Source organism: Balaenoptera ricei, chromosome 8 (assembly GCF_028023285.1).
Source record: "Balaenoptera ricei isolate mBalRic1 chromosome 8, mBalRic1.hap2, whole genome shotgun sequence".
Lineage (NCBI taxonomy): Eukaryota > Metazoa > Chordata > Mammalia > Artiodactyla > Balaenopteridae > Balaenoptera > Balaenoptera ricei.
The window spans coordinates 99,896,865-99,921,984 of record NC_082646.1 but is presented as its reverse complement, the minus strand read 5'-3'; the positions used below and the strand labels follow the sequence as shown (position 1 = coordinate 99,921,984).

The window sequence follows — 25,120 nt, the reverse complement described above, 5'->3', positions numbered from 1 at the left end:
AAGCCCAAACGTTGTGAGGAGGCTGTCATTCAGGAGGGGTGACACACAGCCGGGATCAGAGCCAAAGCAGGACGAGGAAGATGTCCGTGGGGGGAGCCAGTGTGGCATGTAGGACCCCAGGCAGGGTGAGGAGGACATCCATGTGTGCTGGAGGAGAGCAGGGCGGCATGCGGCTGGCTCAGAATAGGGAGTCAGAGCCAAAGCAGAAGATGTGGGCCTGGGGAACAGCTGGTGGCAGAGGTGGGAGATTGGTTACAAACAAAGGGATTAGTCAAATAAATAAATATAATAAGGAAAATGGGAGCCAAGTTTCTTACTGTCAGAGAAGGGTGATACAAATATGGAAGGACAAGAAAATAGAAACTCTGGTGTTGGACCGGAATTAGATGTGTCAGTATGAACTCATGGTTTTCAATACACAGATGTAGAAATAAATGCCAATGTAAATGTATGTGCATATGTATATATGCGGCATATAAATGTATGTTACAGATGATATACATATATTCCCTAGCTCTTTCCACTGAAAGAACCTGAGAACAGCAACACACCAACAGCAATGCGCACCCCCAGATCTTGTCTCCTAAATACCACTTTCCTCTAAAAGGAATAACAGCTCCTTAAGAAGTGGCAGATTCCAGAGCTGAATCAGGGAAAGTACTGGATGATTCTGGAGTATCTTGTGCTAGACAGCAAGGATAGGCTCAGAGAATTGTAGGGACGTGTCAGAAGGACACACAGGCCAACTAGAACAGACTCCCTGTTGGAAGAGAGCACAGTTTGAACATCAAAATAAATAATAATAGTAATGAGTTATAACCCCATAAACAATACAATTTGTAAATGTATTGAATTTAATAAATTAGGAAATCACAAGTCCATGCACATATAAGCTAATTAAAAATTTGAAGAGAAATGGAATATTTACATAGTTTCATAATACCTCTCCACAAAATACAAAGGACTAATATATTAAAAGTACCCCCAAAATACAAAATACCAAGAATAATTTGACAGTAGAGAAGCCTAGCAGATACCACCTTGAGTGATCGAAGTAAACATCATCAATCATATGACAAAATGAAATAATGTACCACCTGATAGGATCCAGTGGGAATTCTGCATTACTTCGCTGAGATTCCTGATGTCGTCTATTCATGAGAAAACATCAGACAAGTGCAAATTGAGGGACATTTTCAAAATCTCAAGGTGAAGAAAGTCAAGGAAAGACTGAGGGAACTGGTCTAGAGTGCATGATTCTAGATGGGCCTTTCGCTATAAAGAACATAATTGGGGCAACTGGAGAAAATGGGATAGAGCCTGAGGATTAGGTGGTAGTAACATCAGTATTTCTGATTTTGATCCTTGTATCATGATTATGAAAGAGCATGTCTTGTTAAGAAGAAATATATGATGGGACGTCCCTGGTGGTCTAGCGGGTAAGACTCCATGCTCCCAGTGCAAGGGGCCCAGATTCGATCCCTGATCTGGGAACTAGATTCCACATGCATGCCACAGCTAAGTTTGCATGCTGCAACTAAGAAGCCCGCATGCCACAACTAAGAAGTGCACATGCTGCAACTAAAGATCCCGCGTGACACAACTAAGACCCGGCGCAGCCAAAATAAATAAATGAATAAATTTTTTTTTTAAAAAAAGGAAGAAATATATGCTGAAGTATCAAGAGGGTCATGGAGCATCAGACTGACAACTTGCAAATGATTCAGGATTTTAAAAAGTTCTTTTACTATACTTCCAACGTTTCTATAATGTTTGAACTTACTTTAATTGGGGAAGAAGTCACTTCTGGCCACTCCATAGAGACCAGATTATAGGCAGGGCAAGAGTGGATTCTGGGAGGTCTGTTAGACTGTTAGGAAGCTATGGTCAAAATTCATATGAAAGATATGTGCACTAGGACGATCATTGTGGAGAGGAAGAAAAGTGAATGGTTTCAGGGTATCTTTCAGAGGTAGAGTCCACAGGACTTGGTGATAGATTGGATATGAAATGTAAGGGAGGAGAGGAATCAATAGTAACTCCTTGCTGTTTGGCTTGAGCAACTGGGTGGATGATGGTGCTGTGTACGGAGATGGGGAAAGATGGAGGAAGAGCAGGCTTGAGAGATTGGAAATCAAGAGATACGTCTTTGCTGTGTTAGGTCTGAGCAGAAGGGCAGAACCGGAATCCCAGCACAAGGTTTTTGATGTTGCTTGACAAATAGTCTCCTGTTAACGCTTTCGCTGTTGGAAGAAAACAAATGGCGGGGAGTCTGGAAAATAGTGACTTGAATGCATGCATCCCTGTTGCCTTTCTCTATCAACTTCAGTCCAAACCCATTTGCCTTTTCTGAGCAGGAGGAGCTGGTGGGTCTGGTGGGTAGTATCTGAAGTGTCTAAGCAAATCTCAAGCCCTATCTGGTACAAGTACAAGACTTTTTCCCATATGGGCCTAAGGAAAACCTGAGGTTCAATAGTGCAGAGCCCAGAGAAGAGGATCAAAACACCAGAAATCCTGGAGAGAGATCTCTCTTCATCTGTGGAGATCGGTAGGTGCCCTAAAGGGCAGCGGTGGCTCATGTGAGTGCTAATAGGAGTAGCTGGTGTTCTCCCTTTGCCCCTAAGGAGCTACAGGGAGCTGAACAAAAAGGCTGAATTCACTCTCTGAGCCTGGCAGTCTCTGACTTTTGTACCTTTAGAGACCAAAGAGCAGAAATGCCGGCTCTTGGTACTTTGCCAAACGACTGACAGCTTGCCAGTTGGCATACCACAAGCCTACAAGGGCAGAAACGCTCTATCTCCCATTTATTACCATTGTTGAGGGTTTCCAAAAGGTAGACCCAATACTGAATCTTGAATATGTAAAGAGTAATAACATGCCTTAAGGCACCCAGTAACTGGGAAGAAGAATAAAACAAAATAACCAGAACAGCAATGTCCTGGCAAAATGAAATTGCTAAAGGAGACAAGATGACCACAATGGGGAAGGGCATGGGGTGCAGAAAGATTCTTCCAAGCAAAAAAACCATGGTTTTAGAGTTATAAAAAATTGAGTAGATGGACTGAAGGAGATAATGATCACTACAGAAACGGAATTAGTGACCTGAATGACAAGAGTGACAAGATCATTCAGTGCGCAAAGGACTCTCTTTTAAACAAATGATGGTGGGAAAAATGTTTATCCACATGCAAAAGAATGAAGATGGACTCATACCATATACAAAACTTAACTCAAAATGGATCAAAAACATAAGAGCTAAAACTATAAAACTCTTAGAAGAAAACATAAGGGAAGACCTTCATATAGTGATTTTGGCAGTGATTTCTTGGATATGACACCAGGCAACTAAAGAAAAAATAATTAAATTGAATTTCATCAAAGTTAAAACATTGTATGCATCAAAGGACACTATCACAAGAATGAAAAGGCAACCTATAGAATGAGAGAAGATATTTGCCAATCATATATCTGAGAAAGGATTAATATCCAGAATATGTAAGAACTCCTATAACTCAATGACAAAAAAAACAAAACCCAGTTCAAAAATTGGCAGAGGACATGAATAGACATTTCTCTAAAGAAGATACACAAATAGCCAATAAACAAGTAAAAAGATGCTCACCATCATTAGTCATTAGGGAAATATAGATCAAAACCACAATGAGATACCACTTCACACCCATTAGGATTTTTTTTTTTTTTTTAAATGGGAAATAGCAAGTGTTTGCCAGGATGTGGAGAAACTGTAATCTGTGTGTATTGCTGGTGGGAACATAAAGTAGTGTAACCATTGTGGAAAATAGTTCAGCGGTTTCTCAAAAAGTTAAACATAGAATTACAATAAGATCCCCAGATCCCCTCTTAGAAAGCAGGGATTTAAACAAATACTTGTGCACCAATGTTCACAGCAGCATTATTCACAATAGCCGAAAGGTGGAAACAATCCAAATGTCCATCAACAGATGAACAGATAAACAAAATGTGATGTGTATATAAATTTATATATACACAATGGAATATTATTCAGTCATAAAGAATGAAATTCTGTCACATGCAACAACATGGATGAACCTTGAAAGCTAAATTATGCTAAATAAAATTAATCAGGCACAAAGGGACAAACATTATATGATTCCACTTATTTGAGGTACCTAGAATAGCCAAATACAGAAACTAGAATAGAGTTTACCAAGGGCAGGAGGGTTGATAGAGAGTTATTATTTAATGGGTACAGATTCTGTTTGGGATAATGACAAAGTTCTGGAAATAGGGATGATGGTTATACAACATTGTGAATATACTTAATGTCATTGGATTGTATACTTAAAAGTGGTTAAAATGGTAAATTTTAGTTATATATATTTTACCATAATAAAAAAAATAAAACCCTGAGCAACAAAAAATTAAAGTACCTAGGAGTAATCTAGCAGTGTATAATATGTAAGACCTTGACAGAGAAGATTTTTAAGTTTTGTTGAATGACATTATTTTGTTGCGTTTCCAAATAAATAGAAATATACTATGTTCTCAAGATTCAGGATTATAAAAATGCCAGCTTCTCCTCAAATAATATCTGTAAATTCAATGCCATTCCAATCAAAATCTTAACAGTTTTTTTTCTGCAGTTGAGAAGCTGATTCTAAAATTTATATGGGAAATCAAAGGGCCTAAGAATAGCAAAGACAGTTTTATTTTAAGACAATTTTTTAAAATAAAAACACAGTGGAGGGCTTCCCTGGTGGCGCAGTGGTTGAGAATCTGCCTGCCAATGCAGGGGACACGGGTTCGAGCCCTGGTCTGGGAAGATCCCACATGCCGCGGAGCAACTAGGCCCGTGAGCCACAATTACTGAGCCTGCGCGTCTGGAGCCTGTGCTCCGCAACAAGAGAGGCCGCGATAGTGAGAGGCCCGCACACCGCGATGAAGAGTGGCCCCCGCTTGCCACAACTGGAGAAAGCCCTCGCACAGAAACGAAGACCCAACACAGCCAAAAATAAAGAAAGAAAGAAATTTATTAAAAAAAAAAAAAAAAAAAACACAGTGGAGAGGATTTACATCACTGGGTATCAACAGTGATTATAGAACCACTGTAATTAAGTAAGTGTAGTCCTGGCCCGGGGAAAAGCAGACAGACCATTGGGATGGAACAGAGAGCCCAGAAATAGACTCACATCTGAAGGAAACTTAGAGCAGAGGAGTCATTAAAAATCTCTTAACAAATGCAAAAAGTAAAAGATATACTGACCAAATTCTTTGCTGATAACCCAACAAAATTTTTAGTAAATGATATTAATATCACAAAAATATTGGCTACTTGGAAAGTATGAAACATCCTCCTAACTAACTCTTTCACCAAAAAAAAAAAAAAATCAAAACTCTTAGCAGTGAAGGAAAGCATTTCACTCTACAGCTATACTCTGAAGCTACTGAACTCAGAAAAATATATTGCATGAAATGCATTTATTATTGAAGAAAGGCTAAAATAAAGGAACTTAGTACTTATACTTAGAAATTCAAAAAATAAAAAATAAATCAAAAGAAATTTGAGAGTAGGTAATAATAAAGCTAAAATTCATGAAATAGATTTTAAAGATAATAAATCTAAAAGCAGGTTCTTGTTAAAAAAAATTAAAATTAAAAATCCTGTACGAGCCTGATTAGAGAACAAAAATGTAAGTATCAGGGATGAAGAAGGAACCAACCATAGATGTGGAAGAGATTTTTTTTTTAGATAAGATAACACACATGTAACCCTGTAGAAACTTGAAACAACTGATCCCCCTCCCAAATTTTTTGAAATAACCAAGGAATTTAGGGAGACCATTAAAAAATAAGGAAGGAAACCCAGAACCTAAAAAGAAAAGACAAATTGGATCATTTAAAAATTTTAAGATTTTAATCTGGAGAAATTTACCATATACTGTCAATAAACGAGTGTTATATTGTGGAATGTATTTGCATATGACCATATTGACCGATAAAGGATTAATAGCGACAGTAAACAGAACTCTTATGAACTCTTGAGAAAAAGAGAACCTAATAGAAAAAAAACTAATTCAAGGATATGAATAGGCAAATCACAGAAGATATCCAAATGGCCAGTAAACACATGAAAAGATGTTTAGCACCTCCCCCGCCACAGAAACGCAAATTAAAGTAACAATAGATGATCACTTATTTTATTTATTTATTTGTTTGTTTGTTTATTTATTATTATTTTTTTGGCCGCACTGTGTGGCATGCGGGATCTTAGTTCCCCAAACAGGGATCAAACCCTCGCCCCCTGCATTGGGAGCGTGGAGTCTTAACCACTGGACCACCAGGGAATTCCCAAGATAATCACTTTTAAACCATCAGAGTGACAGAAAGTAAAATGAGTAATAAAACATACAGCTGATAGAGACGCTGAAAAAACAGTACTCTCATACATTAAACGTAGAAATGTGAATTACATGTTAGTGCCTTTTTAAAGAAAGCAATATAGTAATATATATTATACCGTAATTTAAAATGTTTCATCCTTCAGCCTAAAAAGTTAAACTCTTGGTGCACTTTTTTTTTTTTTTTTTTTTTTTTAAACTTATTTGGCGGTGCCGGGTCTTAGTTGCAGCATGCGGGGATCTTTGTTGCCGCGTGCAGAATCTTTGTTGCAGCTCGCGGGATCTTTAGTTGCGGCATGCGGGCTCTTTTAGTTGCTGCGTGCGGGAATCTAGTTCCCTCACCAGGGGCCGAACCCAGACCCCCTGCACTGGGAGCATGGAGTCTTAACCACTGGACCACCAGGGAAGTCCCATGGCACACTTTTTTTTTTAGAAATTAAAACACAAGTACCTTGGGATATACATACACAAAGATGTTTATTGTAATATTATTTATAGTGGACAAAATATCCAAACTGGAAAGATGTTGAAACAGTCGGAATGATTAAGTTTTGGTATGTGCACATGTGGACTATTATGCAGCCTTTAAAAATAGAACCGTTTTGGGCTTCCCTGGTAGTGCAGTGGTTGAGAATCTGCCTGCCAATGCAGGGGACACAGGTTCGTGCCCTGGTCTGGGAAGATCCCACATGCCACGGAGCACCTGGGCCCGTGAGCCACAATTACTGAGCCTGTGCGTCTGGAGCCTGTGCTCGGCAACAAGAGAGGCCGCGACAGTGAGAGGCCCGCGCACCGTGATGAAGAGTGGCCCCCGCTTGCCGCAACTAGAGAAAGCCCTCGCACAGAAACGAAGACCCAACACAGCCATAAATAAATAGATAAATAAATAAAGCATGACACAAATTAAGCAATGTGAATACCATCGAGCTTTCATCATCATTTGAAAAAAAAAAAAATAGAACCGTTTCTGTTGACTTTAGGAATTTTCATAATTTTCTGTTAGGAAGGCTAGATGCAGAGAAGTGTATGTACTATAAATATTCTTATGGAATAAACAGTGCCCTAAACCTTGACCCTATCTATATGTGCATGTGTGGTTATAAATGATTCTGTGAACATGAAAGAATATATATCAGGTTGTTGATGTTAATTACCTTGGAAAAAGAGTAAGCCCCCCTCCAAAAAAATATATGTTTGTTTTTATTTTGTCCATGTTGAAACAGAATTGTTAAACAGTTCCAGTTATATAAAATTGTATGTGCTTATGGGTATACATGCATAAAGAAATGAAAGTAGGACCACTGGCTTCCTCAACACCAGAGGGCACTATTCACATTGCAGTCTGTATAAATGGTGACCCCTGGAGCTGTGCAGTATAGCAGCCCTGCATGAAAGGATGGTCATGAAGATTATTGGCATGATTGTCTCAGGGTATAATTTATGTAATCATAAAAATAAAGATCTTTTTACAGTAGTGAATAGGAAATACATGTTTTTCCCATAGTAAATAACATTTTACCATTAGTGACAACCAGTCTACTGAACTAAAAAGAACCTGGATCCAGTTGTGGGAAACCTGAGTTTTGAGTTTGAACTAAGTAGTCTGATCTTACTGAGCCTCACTTTTCTCATATGGTAAATGAAGATCTTACTCTCAGTCCTGTCTACCTCTTAGAGCTGTTGGAATGATCAAATGAGATAACGGGTATAAAAACACTCTCTTTAATAAATTAGCATTTAAACATAAGGATTATTATTCCTTAAACTAGATGGTGAGCCTCTTAGGAGCTGCAGTTAATTCACCTAATAGTCTTGCTCTGTAAATATTTGTTGAATGATTGAGTCCCTAAGGACTAGTTATTTATATGTAAGGTGACCGGGTTTTTTCAAGCTAAGATATTAGAAGTGCTTTGCTAATAAATATTACAGAGACTTACAGTATCTTCCTGCTACTTAGAAGTATGAAGCTTGGCAAATACATCTTGGATTTTTGTTATCAGATCGATGAGGTCCTGAGACAGGAAGACAAAGCAGAAGCCATGTCTGGCCATATTGATCAGTTTCTGATAGCCACGTTCATGCAGCTGAGACTCATCTACAACACACATATGGCAGATGAGAAATTGGAGAAGGATGAAATCATCAAGTTGTATAGCTGTATCATTGGCAACATGATTTCGGTAAGGACACCTCTGCAGATCATGAGCTTCCCTTCAGTCTCTCATCCCACCCAGGTTCTCAGGCCTGAGTTGGTTCAGATGTTCCAGTGAAACATGTGAAACATATGTCATTTGTGGAGTTTTACATGTCAGCCATTGGCTACTTCCAGTGGATGTTGGGCAACACTCCAGCTTACCTTATTGTTAGGATACTTACAGACTACCTGAAATTCTGCTTCCTGCCAGTTTCTTCATCAGTCATGGTTGGGCCTTAGCTGGCTTTTCACAGATGACTACTCACATTAAAAATACTTTTATAACAGGAAGGAAGCACACCAATTAATTTTGGCTATTCTTGGCAGTTTGGGAGAGTGTAGTGATTTTTATTTTTTCCTAATACTCTGAATTTTTATAAATACAATATAATCATTTATTAGAATATGCCACCCATGTTTATCTTCCTTGATCTGTATATTGAGTTTCATGCCTCTCTAACGCAATTATGATTGGATAGCTGTTTCAGATAGAAAGCCTCGCCCGAGAGGCCTCCACTGGAGTTTTGAAAGACCTGATGCATGGCCTCATCACCTTAATGCTGGATTCTCGAATTGAAGATCTGGAGGAAGGGCAACAGGTGATCCGCTCTGTGAACCTCTTGGTGGTGAAAGTTCTGGAGAAGTCAGACCAGACCAACATCCTGAGGTATATCTGTACTCTGAGCATTAGAGCCTGGAACAGCCTCTTTTGTCTACCCATAGAAACCAGGTGGCACTTAGATCAGTTGTAAGCTTAGGTTTGCCTGATAAGTTGATTTATTACTCTTCTCTTCCTCAAGAGAAGGTATTCCAACCTGAGACAGCAGTTAAAGCTAGTTAACAACTCAGTAAACTAGCCAGTATTATATGAGTTTTCTAGAATAGGACTGTGGAGTTTGTCAGTTACCTTCTCTTCTGTGTACATTTCATGTACATTTCTTTCTTTCTCAGCTACCAGTGACAATAAAAAATAGTGACAAGCTTTACCATTTACCAAGTGGTAACTTAAAAAGCTTAAATGATGTTTATTTTCTTAATGACTGAGTGTCAAGTAATCAAAGACAATTCCTAATCCATGAGCTCTCAATTTCTCAGATGGATGAAGAATTCTTACACTTGGCTTTCTTTTTTTTTTTAATTTTATTGTATTTATTTTTTATACAGCAAGTTCTTATTAGTTATCTATTTTATACATATTAGTGTATATATGTCAATCCCAATCTCCCAATTCATCCCACCACCACCACCCTCTTGCCACTTTCCCCCCTTGGTGTCCATACGTTTGTTCTCTACATCTGTGTCTCAATTTCTGCCCTGCAAACTGGTTCATCTGTACCATTTTTCTAGATTCCACATATATGTGTTAATATTGATAATGGTTTTTCTCTTTCTGACTTACTTCACTCTGTATGACAGTCTCTAGGTCCATCCACGTCTCTACAAATGATCCAATTTCGTTCCTTTTTAATGGCTGAGTAATATTCCATTGTATATATGTACCACATCTTCTTTATCCATTCGTCTGTCAATGGGCATTTAAGTTGCTTCCATGATCTGGCTATTGTAAATTACACTTGGATTTCAATTACTGATTTTAATTGGAATGCAGGTTTGAAACTTATTAATGTTGTTGTGTTGGGTTTGTTTTCTAGCGCCCTACTTGTTTTGCTCCAAGACAGCCTGCTAGCAACAGCCAGTTCTCCCAAATTCTCAGAGCTTGTTATGAAGGTGAAGTTGAAATAATTTGATCTCTTTCTTTCAAAGTGTGGGGAAAGAGGAGTTGGAACTAACTCAAATCAGTCAAGGCACACCTGAAAAATATAGTTGCTCTCCATTTTTCCCTTCCTCCAATTTATACCCCTAGTTCAGGCCTAAAAAATTCCTGGCCTCAAACGGTGAAAAGGAAGAGCTATTTTGTAAATATCTCACCAGTTCTCCTAGAATCAAAAGGCAAGAAGTTTGATGAGACAAATTTCATTTCTTTTGGGGGAAAAGATATGTATAGATTTATAATGTTTTGGTCTATTTTTAGAAGAGCAAATGAACACATCTGTAACATTATAATACTGTTATTATACTGTAATAGTGTAAGATATTTTGTTTTTTCAGGTTAGATTTGATTAGGTAATATGAACTACTCTACTCTCGGGTACCAAACAAACCCAAGACAGAACTTCCACATTTTCTCATCATTTAGGGCCCCATCTCTAGGGAGTGGGAAGGAGGAATGGAGATGGTCAGGTAGATGGCTCGTCACATGTTAGCCAGTGACATGGTTGAAGTAAATAAAACTGTTCGTGTTTAGCAGCTGAACTTGAAAGATGAGGTGCCACATTCATATCCCTGACCATCTTTTAGAAGTGATCCCAGAGCTTAGGGGAAATGAATGGTGACAGAGATTATTCTCATTCTTCAGTGACTCCTTCTAACTTTTGTTTCTTTTTTCAATAGTGTCTCTGGAGAATGGTTCGACTACTGCCTGATACCATCAACAGCATTAATCTGGACAGAATTCTTCTGGATATACACATTTTCATGAAGGTCTTCCCCAAAGAGAAACTAAAGCAATGCAAAAGTGAATTTCCCATAAGGACCCTAAAAACGCTGCTGCACACTTTATGCAAATTAAAAGGGCCCAAGGTGAGTGAGAACAGCAGCCATTCCCAAGGGAGCTTGAGAGAACCTCACAGATGTGGCATCGCTGCCATTGAATGTGCACGTTTCTTCCTCAGATCCTAGACCACCTAACAATGATTGACAACAAGAATGAGTCAGAGTTGGAGGCCCACCTCTGCCGGATGATGAAGCACAGTATGGACCAGACCGGGAGCAAGTCTGATAAGGAAACAGAAAAGGGAGCATCTCGAATTGTGAGTGTCCTGACTTGAAAGATTGAGGGATGTGATCTTGTCAAAGGGATAAGCCACCGGAGCCTTTCTTTCTCAGGGCCTAAGATGAAGGCTCAGGGATTGGTCCAATCACCTTGACGTTTTCAAATATAAACTATAACCTTGGGCTTTTTGTTCCTAAGAAAGGTGTCTTTGTCTGTGCCTAAGGCACTGGTCCCTAGATAAATCCACTGTGAGCTCTAATTAGGGAGGGACTTTCCTTATCAAGTTTAATTGAAAACCTGAGATTGTTAATGTTTCTGCTGCAGCTCCTGCAGCACTGGTGCTTCTGTTATTTGCAGGAACATACCTGGAAGGTCTAGATTTGAGATATTTTCAGTTTTTATCCAACCACTGGTTCCTAATTAATAACTCAGGTCTAACCAATCATTCCTTCTTGTGTCTTTAGGATGAAAAATCATCAAAGGCCAAAGTGAATGATTTCTTAGCTGAGATTTTTAAGAAGATTGGCTCTAAAGAGAACACTAAAGAGGTGAGAGGGAAAGGGTTGAGAGGGAAAGGGATCTGCTTTATGGAAAAGAGTCACTAACAGCCATCCCCACCTCTTCCTTTTTCTTGTTAACCAGGGCCTAGCAGAGTTATATGAATATAAGAAGAAATATTCAGATGCTGACATTGAACCATTTCTGAAAAATTCCTCACAGTTCTTCCAGAGCTATGTTGAGAGAGGCCTTCGGGTGATTGAGATGGAGAGGGAGGGCAAAGGCCGTATTCCCATTTCAACAGGTATGGTTTCCTCTGGTAGCTTCAGGAATAAGCTCAAAATAGCTCCCAGCGTCAGCAACTGGAGGTTTTTGATGGGTTTACATTTATATCCGTGCACCTCAGTACTTAATGGTCACCAGTGATGCAGAGAGTAGTCAACTCTCAGTCACCTGCCTCGACCCATCATCAGTGTTTGGCAACAGCAACATTCTCTACCCTTCAAACAGTTTCTCCCCTGGGCTCCCGGTCCTCCGTGCTCTCTTGCTTTCCTCCTTCCTCGCTGCTATTCCCCCTTGGCCTCTCTGACAGATTCTTCCTCTCCCTGAACTCTTAATGTTGACGTCCCCCTGGATTCTGTCCATGATTCTCTCTTCTTTCTTACTCTCATCCCCTTAACTAATCCATCTACTCTCATCACTTTAAATACCATTTCTATGCCAGCAAAGCCCAATTTTGTCCAATGTCCAGCTCAGACCTCCTTCCTGATCTCTGCTGATAGATCGTGCGTGACATCTCGCGGGGTTTCTGGTATAGTAGACATCATAACCTCAGCGTGTCAAAGACCAAGCTCCTGATAATCCCCCAAAACCTGCTCCATTTGCATTCTTCTCCATCTCACTGGATGGCAACTTTGTCCTTCTAGTTTGCTCAGACCCCCAGCTTTTGAGTATTCTCTTTTTCTCTGTCAGGAAATCCTTTTGGCTCTACCTACAAAACATACACAGAATCCACCCACACTTCTCATCTCCTTCACTGCCACTGCCCTGGTCTGAACAGCATCTTCTCTTACATGGATTACAGCACTCTCCTACACTGTCTCCCCGCTGCCACTCTCGCCTCCCTGTAGTCATTTCCACACATAGCGTCAAGACAGCTCTCCCTTTCACTCAGCAGAGCAAAAAGCCTTACAGGAAAGGCCTGTGACGTCTGACATGATATGGTCCCCTGATACCTCTAGAACTGCCTCTCTCCTACTCTCTCTGACTTCTGTTCCACTTCAGCCTCAGCAGCCCCCTTGCTGTTCCTGGAAGGCACCAGGCGTACACCTTCTTAGGGCCTTTGCACTGGTGGTTTCTTGCATGTAGATTGCTCTTCTCCACGAGTCTTTGTTTCCTCCACATCTTTGTCACTGCCTCAGTGAGGCTTCATTTAAAATTTGCAACCTACCCCTCACCCCCCCATAGTACATAACCTCCTCTAACACACCATGTAACATAATGTTTATTAGATTAATTGTGTGATGTCCGTCTGTGCTAGAATTTAAAATCCACAAGGGTGGGAATTCCATGGCGGTCCAGTGGTTAGGACTCTGTGCTCTCGCTGCTGAGGGCCTGGGTTCAATCCCTGGTCAAGGAACTAAGATCCTACAAGCTGCGTGGCAAATCAATCAGTCAATCCACAAGGGTAAAGATTTTTGTCCGTTTTGTTGCCTGGCATGTGGTGGGCACTCAGTAGGTATTTTGTTTAATATGTGAGTGAATGCTTATCCTGATGTTAAGCTGAAATATTACTGTCCCCCCAGTGAAAACGCCTATACTGGTGAGTTACTGCTCAAGGATCTAGGGACAAAAGGAAGATTTAAGTGGTATCAGTTACAAAAAATAGCTGTCAAGAGCCTTAAACCAAAAAAAAGACCCAACTGCTAAAGTTCCCTCATCATATAGAGTACAGCCCTCACATTGGTCCTGCATTTAGTTCTTTCTGAGTTCCGTGAAGCTCACCTACTTTTACATTCTAAAATTTGTTTGCCTGTGAAACTGTTCCTTTGTGGTTTTCAGATTCCAGTCATGTTCTCTCTCACCATGTATCTTTCTAGGCTGCAGCGTCAATTGTATTCTCTTAAATTGTTTCTTTTTGTTGTTCTTGTTTTTTCTTTGTTTTTTAATTTTTTTTTAACATTTATTTATTTATTTATTTGGCTGTGCCCAGTCTTAATTGCGGCACGCAGGATCTTCGATGCCGTGTGCAGGATCTTCGTTGCAGCATGTGAAATCTTTAGTTTCGGCATGCATGTGGGATCTAGTTCCCTGACCAGGGATCAAACCCAGACCCCCTGCATTTGGAGTGCGGAGTCTTAGCCACTGGACCACCAGGGAAGTCCCTTTGTTTGTTTTTCCAATAGTTGTTCTTGTTTTTAACACCTAAATTACCCCTCTCCGAGACCTGGAGTCTGTTTCCTTTTTTTTTTTTGGAGTCTCTTTCTTGAAGCACAGCAAGCAGTGTCCAGTAGCCACATGTGGACATCCCATGGTTGAGCTGATCAGGGTAGAGCCTCCGTTTCTCATTTCCAGAGTCCTTTCTTGTGATGTTCAACATTTGCAGCACAAGCATGTAACCCCACTGGTAACTGAATGCCTTAAAGTGTTCAGTCTTCTCTTATTGCTGCCTTTTGCATTAGTCTTCATTTTTCACCCTCCTCTCAGAGTGTTCTCATCTGTACATTAAAAGATTCCTTTTTCCCTAGAGTAACCTCTTTTACTTGTCAGTTTACCGTTTTTCTTCCCAGTACTTTATCTTTTGACTAATTTAATGCCTTTTCATTGATGTCAAACTGGATATTTTAAATGCCTGCATTTTTTGATTGTTCCTTCTCAGAAATTTAGAACTGTGATGGATTTTGGTTTGGTTTGGTTTTGGTTTTCCCCTCTACTGCCAGAATATTAATCTCGGATGCTCCAGTTCCTACCCCTCCTTTGTTGGACACCGCAGTTTACCCCTCTTCCTTATGAATAGACAGTAGCCTTGAGCTCCTTGCTGTCCTCCCCAGTTTGAATAAGAGCTTTGCCCTGTGTATCACCTGGTCCAAACCTAGTCTAATTCTTGCAAACATTTAAAGTCCTTAGGGGGACTTCCCTGGTGGCACAGTGGTTAAGAATCCGCCTGCCAGCGCAGGGGACACGGGTTCGATCCCTGGTCCGGGAAGATCCCACATGCCGCGGAACAACTAAGCCCATGTGCCACGACTACTGAGCCTGTGCTCTAGAGCCCGCGAGCCACAACTACTGAAGCCTGCGCACCGCAACTACTGAGCCCGCATGCTGCAACTACTAAAGCCTGCATGCCTAGAGCCTGTGCTCTGCAACAAGAGAAGCCACTGCAATGAGAAGCGCGGGCATCGCAACGAAGAGCAGCCCCCGCTCGCCATAACTAGAGAAAGCCCGCGTGCAGCAACGAAGACCCAACACAGCCCAAAAAAATAAAGATGAAATAGCAATAATTCTTCAAAAAAAAAAGTAAAATAAAATAAAGTCCTTAGGTTCTTCACTTGGGCACTTACCATATACTCAGGAGTAGCTTAGGCTCTTTGGATTGCCCAGGTCAGCTGTGGGATTATAAGAATACAACCCCTGCATAGCTCAGGATGTAGATGGATGGCCCAACTTAGCATTCAGTGCCCTCCTCTATCAGTTCTGGAAGTTCTCATTAAGCGCATCTTGTATATTTCAGAGCACCCTTTATCACCAACTCCAGGTAGATTCTTGTGGATTTTTTTAGTCTTCAAGTACAGTGGTGATATTCAAGGCCCAAATTGTTCCCTTTGGTGGGAGGTTAATGAGGGCAGTCGGGGTGGGGGGGTGTATATCTGAATATTCCTTCTACATTTCCTACTTAGGCATCTCCCCCCAGATGGAAGTGACATGTGTGCCCACTCCCACAAGCACAGTGTCCTCCATAGGTAACACAAATGGAGAAGAGGTGGGACCATCTGTCTATCTGGAGAGGCTAAAAATCCTGCGACAGCGATGTGGTCTGGACAATACAAAGGTACTGCTCCTCTCCTTCTGTGTGGGGCAGGGAGGGCGATGACCAGGTCAGGGACAGGCTGGCCGGAGAAGCAGTGTCCCAGCCTCAGTGAATGTTGCTCCAGAGCCACATCCTGACCTGATTGGACAATGTTTCTTCTTCTTTCAACAGCAAGATGACCGACCTCCGTTGACCTCTTTGCTTTCCAAACCAGCAGTTCCTACCGTTGCCTCTTCCACAGACATGCTGCACAGCAAACTCTCTCAGCTCCGGGAGTCACGGGAGCAGCACCAGCATTCAGACCTGGATTCCAACCAGACTCACTCTTCAGGAACCATGACTACATCCTCCTCCTCCACAGCTAACATTGATGACTTGAAAAAAAGACTGGAGAGAATAAAGAGCAGTCGCAAGTGAAGCCGCCCCACTCCCCTGGCACCCTGCAGCTTTAGTTTACTAAACTAGGAGTCCTCATAGTTAAAGTGGCCTTGGCAGGCCCAGTGTACACAAACTGGTCGTATGTATCATACCGTGGAGCTGGGGGAGGAGTCGTGGCACACGTCTTTGCACATCCTCCACTTCTCTCTGCCAGCCCCCTGCCTCTCTAGAAGACTGTCTGTGTCTTAGTTTAGTGTACAGACCTGTAAACAGCTGCCCTGCTCTCAGCTCAGACTAGTTTCCATCTCCTTTTTCTTTTATTTTTAATTGCTCATTTGTAAAGTTGTCCTAATCTTTCCTAGCTTTTAACTATTAGAAACGCTTTACTAGTTTTCCTTTGAGTTTGTGAGCTCTTCTCCTTGTAGCCCTGAAGGGTCACTGTATTCTGTATGAATGCATGGCATGATACAACTAATTTAAGAGTCTTCTTTTATAAATAAAGTTTGCATTAACTATAACTGTGTCCCAGGATGCTCCGTATCTGGGAGTGTTGGGCAGCTCTCCATCACCTGTTCTTGGGACCAGCTGGGTATTCAGCCAGTTAGAGAAAGGTTCATAATTGCTGCTTAAGGAGCGCTACCTTTACTTGGCTCACAGACTTGGTCCTTTCACTCCTTTGGAATAAGAGGCACTCACCTCTCCTGCCTTCTGCATGCAACTCCTAGGGGAGCAGAGAAATCTCATTCTTTTCTTCCCTGTTTTGAGATTTTGGTCACGACTTCCATCCCATCATCAAACAATCAATCACCATGGTTCCAAGGAGCTCTTAGGCTCCCTACTACTTCTGCTGCCCAAGTACATATGACATTGTGCCCAGGGATTAGCTGGGCTACAGTGGCTGTCACACCACAACTAGATTTGGGGTCATCTTACTAAAGGAGTACAGAGAGCATAGGGGCTTCCTGACTGGTTAGCAGAGTCTCTGAATCTAGACTAACAGTTCCTTCACACTCAGTTCAGTAAAGACTAGAAATAAACAGGATTCACATCTGCAATAACATTCCACAAGACCTCCTTCCACAGTCAGAAAACATTAAGTCCAAAGGAACTTTTCTACACCACCTTTTACTGAACTGGTGTTAAAGAAATGAAAGGTTGATGGAAAATGAGTCCTGTATTGATTCTAGTCATGATTTTCAGATGGCTCCTGTGCTGCCTGAAATAATAAACTTGCCTCTCTCCCTTATAATGCACACAGGAAGTAGGCCTTCACTGAAGGGAAGATAGAGGAGTTGGTTGCTGTGGAGAAGGAACACATTTAGAAAGAATGGCTGTGCTTGGGTCTGGAATTAGCACAGCTAATTTGAAAAACCAAAGTCCAGCAGTCTTGTGAGAACGTGCGCCCTTGTTTAAAAACCAGATTTTGGGGTATTACAACTAACTTTTAATCCCTTCCCCCTGCTCTGGTTAAAGCTCAGGGCTGTCAAGATCCTGCAAGCTCACTGAGTTCCCAGTTTTACCCTGCTTTCTGGTCAACTAGAACCGAAGAATGAGGAAGAATTAGAACTCAGTCCTAATTCTCTCTTCCCTGATGTATTAAAAAATGGGAATTGAAAAAAAGGGGAGGGGAGGGGGGTAAAGGTTACCTACCTTAAGTCCCTTCCTGCTTTAAGCCATGATATCTAAACATCTTAGATCCTAGGCCGAGAAGGTGACCACAAGGCACCCGTCCTCCACCCCCCTCCAAGCCCAGGGGTGAGACTTCTCAACAGTCCTCCAGACGGTCACCAAGTGATCAGCACCTCACACCAGTGGCAACTCGCTGTCACGCGTTATCGTAGGCTGTAGTGCCTCCTTCCCCGAGTCATAAATGCACCCAACAGGAAGAGCAATACACCAATGTCAGCTAGAAACTCTGGAGCTACATGGAAGGGCAACGATGTGTCAGAGCCGTGCTCCATCCCAGACAGTAACCTCTGCCAGCAGTAACCTTGAAGAATGTGCTGTGAAAAGGCATTTTGAAAGTTCTGTGACTCCTAAGATTTTGCCCAAACCCTGTAAGAATCCACTTCTACATCTTCTTGTTCCCATTTCTCTGAAAAACAAATTACTCAAGTCTGATAACTGCTGTGAGAGTAGAAACTCCAGGAAGCAGCAACTTCAACACTATGCTATTTCAGAGACCAGAGAGGGAAGTGGGACGTGGCAGAGGAACTTTCACCATGCCAGGCAGTAGTGAGAATAAAAGCAGCAGCGACATAACGGGGAGCTGACCAGGTACCAGGCATTTTGCTAAGTACACATGCAAATGGCCTCGTTTAATCCTCAAAACCTTATTAGGTAAGTAATGTCATTATATACATCTTATACTAAGGGAACCGAGGCTCAGGGAGGTCAAGTGTCTTAACCATGGTTATCCCCCCCCCTTTTTTTTTTTTCCTTTGGTTATGCTGCGTGGCTTGTGGAATCCTAGTTCCCTGACCAGGGGTGGAACCTGGGCCCTGGCATTAGAAGCGTGGAGTCCTAACCACTGGACCACCAGGGAATTCCCATGATTATCCCTTTTAAGGCTGGAGCCAGAATATGAACCCAGGCAGTCTGGTGCTAGGGCCCCTACTCAGAACTGCTATCCCACAACCCTCGGGAGTGAAGACACTTAAAATACTGAGCCTTTGGGCGGCACAGATCTGATATTTTAATAACATAAGAAAGATGTAACTACTCCCCGCCTCACTAGCCTACCCTCCTCCAGCCTCTTCTCTGGTCCCAGCACAGCTCTTCACAGCCTAGAGTGGCTAAAAGCACAGGCTTCAGTATCTCCTATATTTCAAGTCAGACTTTGACCCTTCTTAGCCATGTGACCTTGGACAAGGAACTTCTCCAAGTCTCAGTTTACTACCTTTTGTGAGGATTAAATGAAATAATCTATTAAAGCCCCAAGTCTGGAACATTTTAAATGCTCATAAATTCAGGCTGCCATCTCCCCTCTCACTGGACCCTGTTCTAGGGGTGGTGGATTCTTTAAGTCCTGCTTGTCCAGTAGTAGGATTGGCTCTTCCTGAGCTACCCATGAACAGCACTGTGAGCACTGAGGCTCAGTGATAGAGTCACTTTTATTGAGAAATATAGTTTTAGGAACAAGCCACAAAAATAATTCTTTCACTGGATTGGCTTCTGTGATTTTGCAGTGAGGAGCCTAGAATGTGGGTGGCCCCCTAACTTCCAAACCGTTCAGTGACCTTCTGTATCCACTTCTTCAGGCGGAACACATGTGTGTAGAAGCCATATTTTCCATCCCTGTCACAGCCTTCACCCCATGAGACGATGCCCATTTGATACCAGCGGTTGTTAAAGGGGCTCTGAGGAAGAAACATGGGATTTCCAATAGAGTCAAGTCAAAGGTAGTGTCAGTATTACCCTGTCAAGCAATTGTTTCTGAAAACTTGGGTCCCTCCTCATCCACCCCAGAAGGATCTACCCACCAGCTCCTGGCCTTCTGGGAACTCAGCTTACCTTCATGACAAAGGGTCCCCCACTGTCGCCTTCACAAGCATCCCCTCGTTTCCCTTCACCAGGCTTGTAACCTTGAGAGAGAACAGCAGTACTCAGGGAGGGGTATAGCTCACACTCCAGCCACTCTCCCCTTCAAGAGATACTGCTGGTGAGTGTCCAGTGACGACTTCTAGCCATCCTTGACTCTGCTCATTTCCTCACCCCACACATCCAATTCTTAGGCAAACCTTGCCAGCTCAATCTTCAACGTACATCCCCAATCCAACCACTCCTCACCACTTCTGCACCTGGTCCCATCACATACACCTCTCCCCTGAACCACTAGTTTCCCTAGTTCTACTTTTGCTGCCTACAATCCATTCTCCACCCAATAAGCAGAATGACTTAAAAAAAACACATTAAACTGACAGGTGAGAGAATAATGAGAATTATGGCAGTTACCTTTATCCAAATGTCTCCACATATCCTCCACAAACAACATGAAGAACAACAACAAAGCTACACAAAAACCACACCTTCAACATAACTCGAATACAGAGAACACCCAAACTTCAAACCACTTTATCTAACTGTACATCTAATATCAAAACTTGTGTGGAGATGAGGAGGGAAAAATATCCACTAGATCAAAGAAGTGGATGCAATGAATTAGGAATCTTGTAAATAACCCCAAATCTACAAAATGAATAGATGAAATAGATGAAAAGTAAGTAGATCTATACCAAGATACTATAGGAAAACAATAAGAACAAAAATACCTTAGCTAACAAAAATTCTTTCCCAAACACAACCATGAAACAAGAAAACTAACTGAATTAAATATCCTCAAGCAAATTTTTGGTATGTGAAAAAGAATGAATCAGAAATTCAAAAATTAGGGACTTCCCTGGTGTCACAGTGGTTGAGAATCTGCCTGCCAATGCAGGGGACATGGGTTCAAGCCCTGGTCTGGGAAGATCCCACATGACATGGAACAACTAAGCCTGTGCGCCACAACTGCTGAGCCTGTGTCTAGAGCCTGCAAGCCACGGCTGCTGGGCCTGCGTGCCACAGCTGCTGAGGCCTACCCGCCTAGAGCCCGTGCTCCGCAATGGGAGAGGCCACTGCAATGAGAAGCCCACGCACCGCAATGAAGAGTAGCCCCCGCTCGCCACAACTAGAGAAAGCCCGTGTGCAGCAACAAACACCCAACCCAGCCAAAAATAAAATAAATAAAAATAAATCAAAAAAATTTTTTAATTCAAAAATTAAAAATAAATGGACATGGACTGCCCTAGTGGTCCAGTGGTAAAGAATCCTTCCTGCAATGCAGGGGACGCAGGTTTGATTCCTGGTCAGGGAACTAAGATCCCACATGCCGCGGGGCAACGAAGCCCACACGCCACAACTACTGAGCCCGCATGCCTCAACTAGAGAGCCCGCGTACTGCAACGAAGATCCTGCGTGCTGCAACTAAGACCTGATGCAGCCAAAAATAAAAATAAAAAAAATAAATGGACAAAACAATGGGAAGTAATTAAAAGCAGAAAGTGGTCGAAATGGAACTCAGACTGAAGAAATGAGTCCCTCAAGAAGAAAAAGAAAGCAATGGAACAGAATTAATATGTATAATATAGTCCAAGAAAACTTGACAGAAATAAAAGATTGGATGTGCATATTGAAAGGATCCACTGGGAACCTGGCAAAACTGATCTGAAACACTGAACTCTAAGACGTATCCTAAAAAAACTGAGACTTCAAAGATGAAGAAAAAACCTTCAATGCCTCCAAGCAAAAAACCCAGCTCCCTTATAAGAGCAAAAGAATTACACTGGCATCAGATTCCAAAAACAACATACAAAAAGCAAGCAACAATAAAGCTATATTTTCAAAAAATTCAAGGAAGGAAAATGTGAACCATGGATTTTATACTCAATCATGCTGAGCTTCAGGTGTCAAGGCTACAGAAAACCAGTTATAAACACATAAAAACTCAGGAAATTCTATACCCATAACCCTTCTTGAAAAATCGACTAGTGGACAAGCTTCATCCAACCAGGAGATGAATGCTTCAGCAAAAGGACTGATTAACTGCCTGACAAGTAGAAAAAATACAACTAAAAGTATGAGAGGAGAAGAGAAAGAGGAAAGTAAACTCACTGATTGTAACAACTAAAAGAATATAAGAAACTAACGGCATTTCAAAAAGGTGTAAGACCAAAGATAATGAGTAGAACAAAAATGCAAACCTTACTAAATATATGAAATTATTTGAAAAGTAAAGAAAAGATCACACAGGGATAAAACACAGTAAATGAAACATAATATACATAAAAATAACAAAATCATATGAGATACTAATTCTATTAATCATATCAATAAATATGAATGGGCTTAACTCACTTTTTAAAAAACAAAAAGATTTTTAATTTGACTCACAAAGCAAGACTCAATGATGCTATACATGAGACAAAACAAAGTGATTCATAGAGGCTAAAGTTAAAGGGATGGACAAAAGTATATCAGGAGAGTGGAAACAGAGAGCAGGGATAGTGAAGCTGAAGTTGAAAATAAAGAAGGACACTTTTAGTGCTAAAAGCCACAATTCACAATGAATAATTAACAGTTATAAATATCTGCACCAAATAACACAGCAACTGCCTTTATAAAGTAAAAGACTATAAATGATGCAAGGAGATAGACAGAAATACATTAATAATAGAATTCAACACACCAAACTCAGTACAAGACATATCAAGTGAACTGAAAATAAACAAGGATATAAATGACCTAAATAACAACTGATAAGGTACATTTATGGAGATATATAGATATAGATATATATATAGATATATATATCTATATATATCTATATCTATATATATATAGAACTTTACACGTGGATAAAGGAGAACACATCTACACACCTCAAGCACATGTACATTCACAGAAATTGATCAAACGGTTCTCAGAAAAATCAGTTCCATAAAGTAGAAATATTACAAACTATATTCCTGGATTATAATGCAGCAAAACTGAAAATCAAAATGCTAAAGGGCCCTCCCATCTGGAAATTTTAAAACCACCTATTAACTCTTGAGTGAAAGGAGAATACACACTGAAATTAGAGAGTTTCGAAAAAAAAAAAAAATAATTCAAACATAATTCAATAATTCAAACAAACATAGTGTTTTCCATGAATGGTGTTTTCCATTCATAGCCCTACTCAGTAAAAATTAAAGATCAAAAATAAATTAACCAGGGACTTCCCTGGTGGTGCAGCGGATAAGACTCCGAGCTCCCAATGCAAGGGGCCTGGGTTCAATCCCTAGTCAGGGAACTAGATCCCACATGCGTGCCACAACTAAGAGTTCACATGCCACAACTAAGGGGACGGTGTGTCACAACTAAGGAGCTGGCGACCCACAACTAAGACCCCGCGCAACCAAATAAATAATTTTAAAAATAAAATAAAATAAAAAATAAATTGACCAAATTGGCAGCTCAAAAAGCTTTTAGAAAAAGAACAGCAAAGTGAACCAAAAGGAAGCATAAGGGAAAAAAATTAAGATCAAAGCAGAAATTAATGAGGTACAAAATAGAAAAATAATAAGCCTAATTAATAAGTCAAATTCTTAGGTATTTTGTTTGTTTGTTTCCAATCAGTAGCTAATTTACTCAAGAAAAATAAGAAAGAAAACACAAATATATAAAATAAGGTGCCAAGGAGGAAAAAAACCATAAGAGAAGACACTGTAGCACAAGATACAATATAGACTTGAACAAATTGAAAGACATTTCTTGTCCTTGGATAGAATGGCTCAACATCAAAAAGAAGTCAGTTCTCCCTAATTTATAACTTTAATGTAATCCCAATAAAAATACCCACAAGTTTTTTATAGAGCTAGATAAGTTGATACTAAAATTCATGTGGAAAAACAAACATGCAAGAATTGCAAGGAAAACACTGGAAAAGAAAAACTACAAGACAAGCTCTACCAGATATTAAAACATACTCTAAAGCCTCTATAATGAAAACAAGACAACATTTTAACAGAATAGACAACAGACCAGAAGACCCAAACAGAATGTCCAGAAACAGACTTAAGCACACATAGAAACCTAGTATGTGATAAAGGCAACATCTCAAATTACTGGGGCAAAGACAGAATTTTTTTTTTTTTTAGTATTTTTTAAATTTTATTTATTTATTTTTGGCTGCATTGGGTCTTTGTTGCTGCACGTGGGCTTTCTCTAGTTGTGGTGAGCGGGGGCTACTCTTTGTTGTGGTGTGCAGGCTTCTCATTGCGGTGGCTTCTCTTGTTGTGAGCATGGGCTCTTGGCACACAGGCTTCAGCAGCTGTGGCTTGCAGTCTCAGTAGTTGTGGCTCGCGGGCTCTAGAGCACAGGCTCAGTAGTTGTGGCGCATGGGCTTAGTTGCTCTGCGGCATGTGGGATCTTCCCGGACCAGGGCTCGAACCCGTGTCCCCTGCATTGGCAGGTGGATTCTTAACCACTGCGCCACCAGTGAAGTCCCCAAAGACAGAGTTTTTAATAAATGGTATAGAGACAGCTTATTAGCCATTTAGAAAAAGATAAATTAGATACATACCTTACATCGTATGCAAGAATAAACTCCAAATGACTCGGAGATCGGAGTGTAGAAAAATGAAACCAAGTACTAGAAGAAAATATGAGTGAATTTCTCTATGACCTGGGTATAAGGAAGGTTCTTTTAACTCTGACTCAAAATCCAGGTGCAGTAAAATGAAAGATTAATAAATTTGACTACATAAAAAAATTTAATTGGATGGCCAAAAAATAATAAAGGATAAAGAAAAAGAAACTGGAAGAAAATATTTGCAAAGTATATCACAAATAGAGGCCTAAATCACTAACATATGAAGAACTCTTTAAAAATGATGGGAGAGGGACCAAAAAATGGACCATAAAAACATGAACAGACAATTCACAAAAAAAGATATAAAAATGGTCATTAAGCATATAAAAAGATGTTCAATTACAAAATATCAGAAATCTAAATACCCATACACAGGAAATGGTTGAAGACACTATCATACATCCTCCTAATGTGACTATAAAATTTTCTTTTTTATTGAAATATAGTTGATTTACAATGCTGTGTTAGTTTCTAGTGTACAGCAGTAATTCAGTTATACATATATTTTTTTCATATTCTTTTCCATTGTAGTTTATAACAAGATATCAAATATAGTTCCCTGTGTTATACAGTAGGACCTTGTTATTTATCTATTTTATATATAGTTGTTTGTATATGCTAATCCCAAATTCCTAGT

General features: G+C 40.6%; 2 protein-coding genes across 4 annotated transcripts in view; one reads left to right on the top strand and one right to left on the bottom strand.

Moving 5' to 3' along the window:
• CKAP5 (cytoskeleton associated protein 5) overlaps nt 1–16,828 on the top strand; it is a 103,551-nt gene extending 86,723 nt beyond the window's left edge. For all 3 annotated transcript variants that reach the window (XM_059931523.1, XM_059931525.1, XM_059931524.1), the window contains exons 36-44: nt 8,381–8,560; nt 9,054–9,241; nt 10,227–10,302; nt 11,026–11,214; nt 11,307–11,444; nt 11,872–11,955; nt 12,050–12,209; nt 15,802–15,953; nt 16,104–16,828. In XM_059931523.1, the coding sequence (XP_059787506.1) occupies nt 8,381–8,560; nt 9,054–9,241; nt 10,227–10,302; nt 11,026–11,214; nt 11,307–11,444; nt 11,872–11,955; nt 12,050–12,209; nt 15,802–15,953; nt 16,104–16,349 (1,413 nt within the window). In that variant the 3' untranslated portion in view covers nt 16,350–16,828. The remainder of the gene's footprint in view (nt 1–8,380; nt 8,561–9,053; nt 9,242–10,226; nt 10,303–11,025; nt 11,215–11,306; nt 11,445–11,871; nt 11,956–12,049; nt 12,210–15,801; nt 15,954–16,103) is intronic.
• A 2,577-nt stretch (nt 16,829–19,405) lies between these two features.
• Nucleotides 19,406–25,120, bottom strand: part of F2 (coagulation factor II, thrombin) — a 30,817-nt gene continuing 25,102 nt past the window's right edge. The window contains exons 15-16 of the mRNA XM_059931522.1: nt 19,824–19,894; nt 19,406–19,669 (exon numbers count right to left, since the gene is read on the bottom strand). Coding sequence (XP_059787505.1) covers nt 19,526–19,669; nt 19,824–19,894 — 215 coding nt within the window. The 3' untranslated portion in view covers nt 19,406–19,525. The remainder of the gene's footprint in view (nt 19,670–19,823; nt 19,895–25,120) is intronic.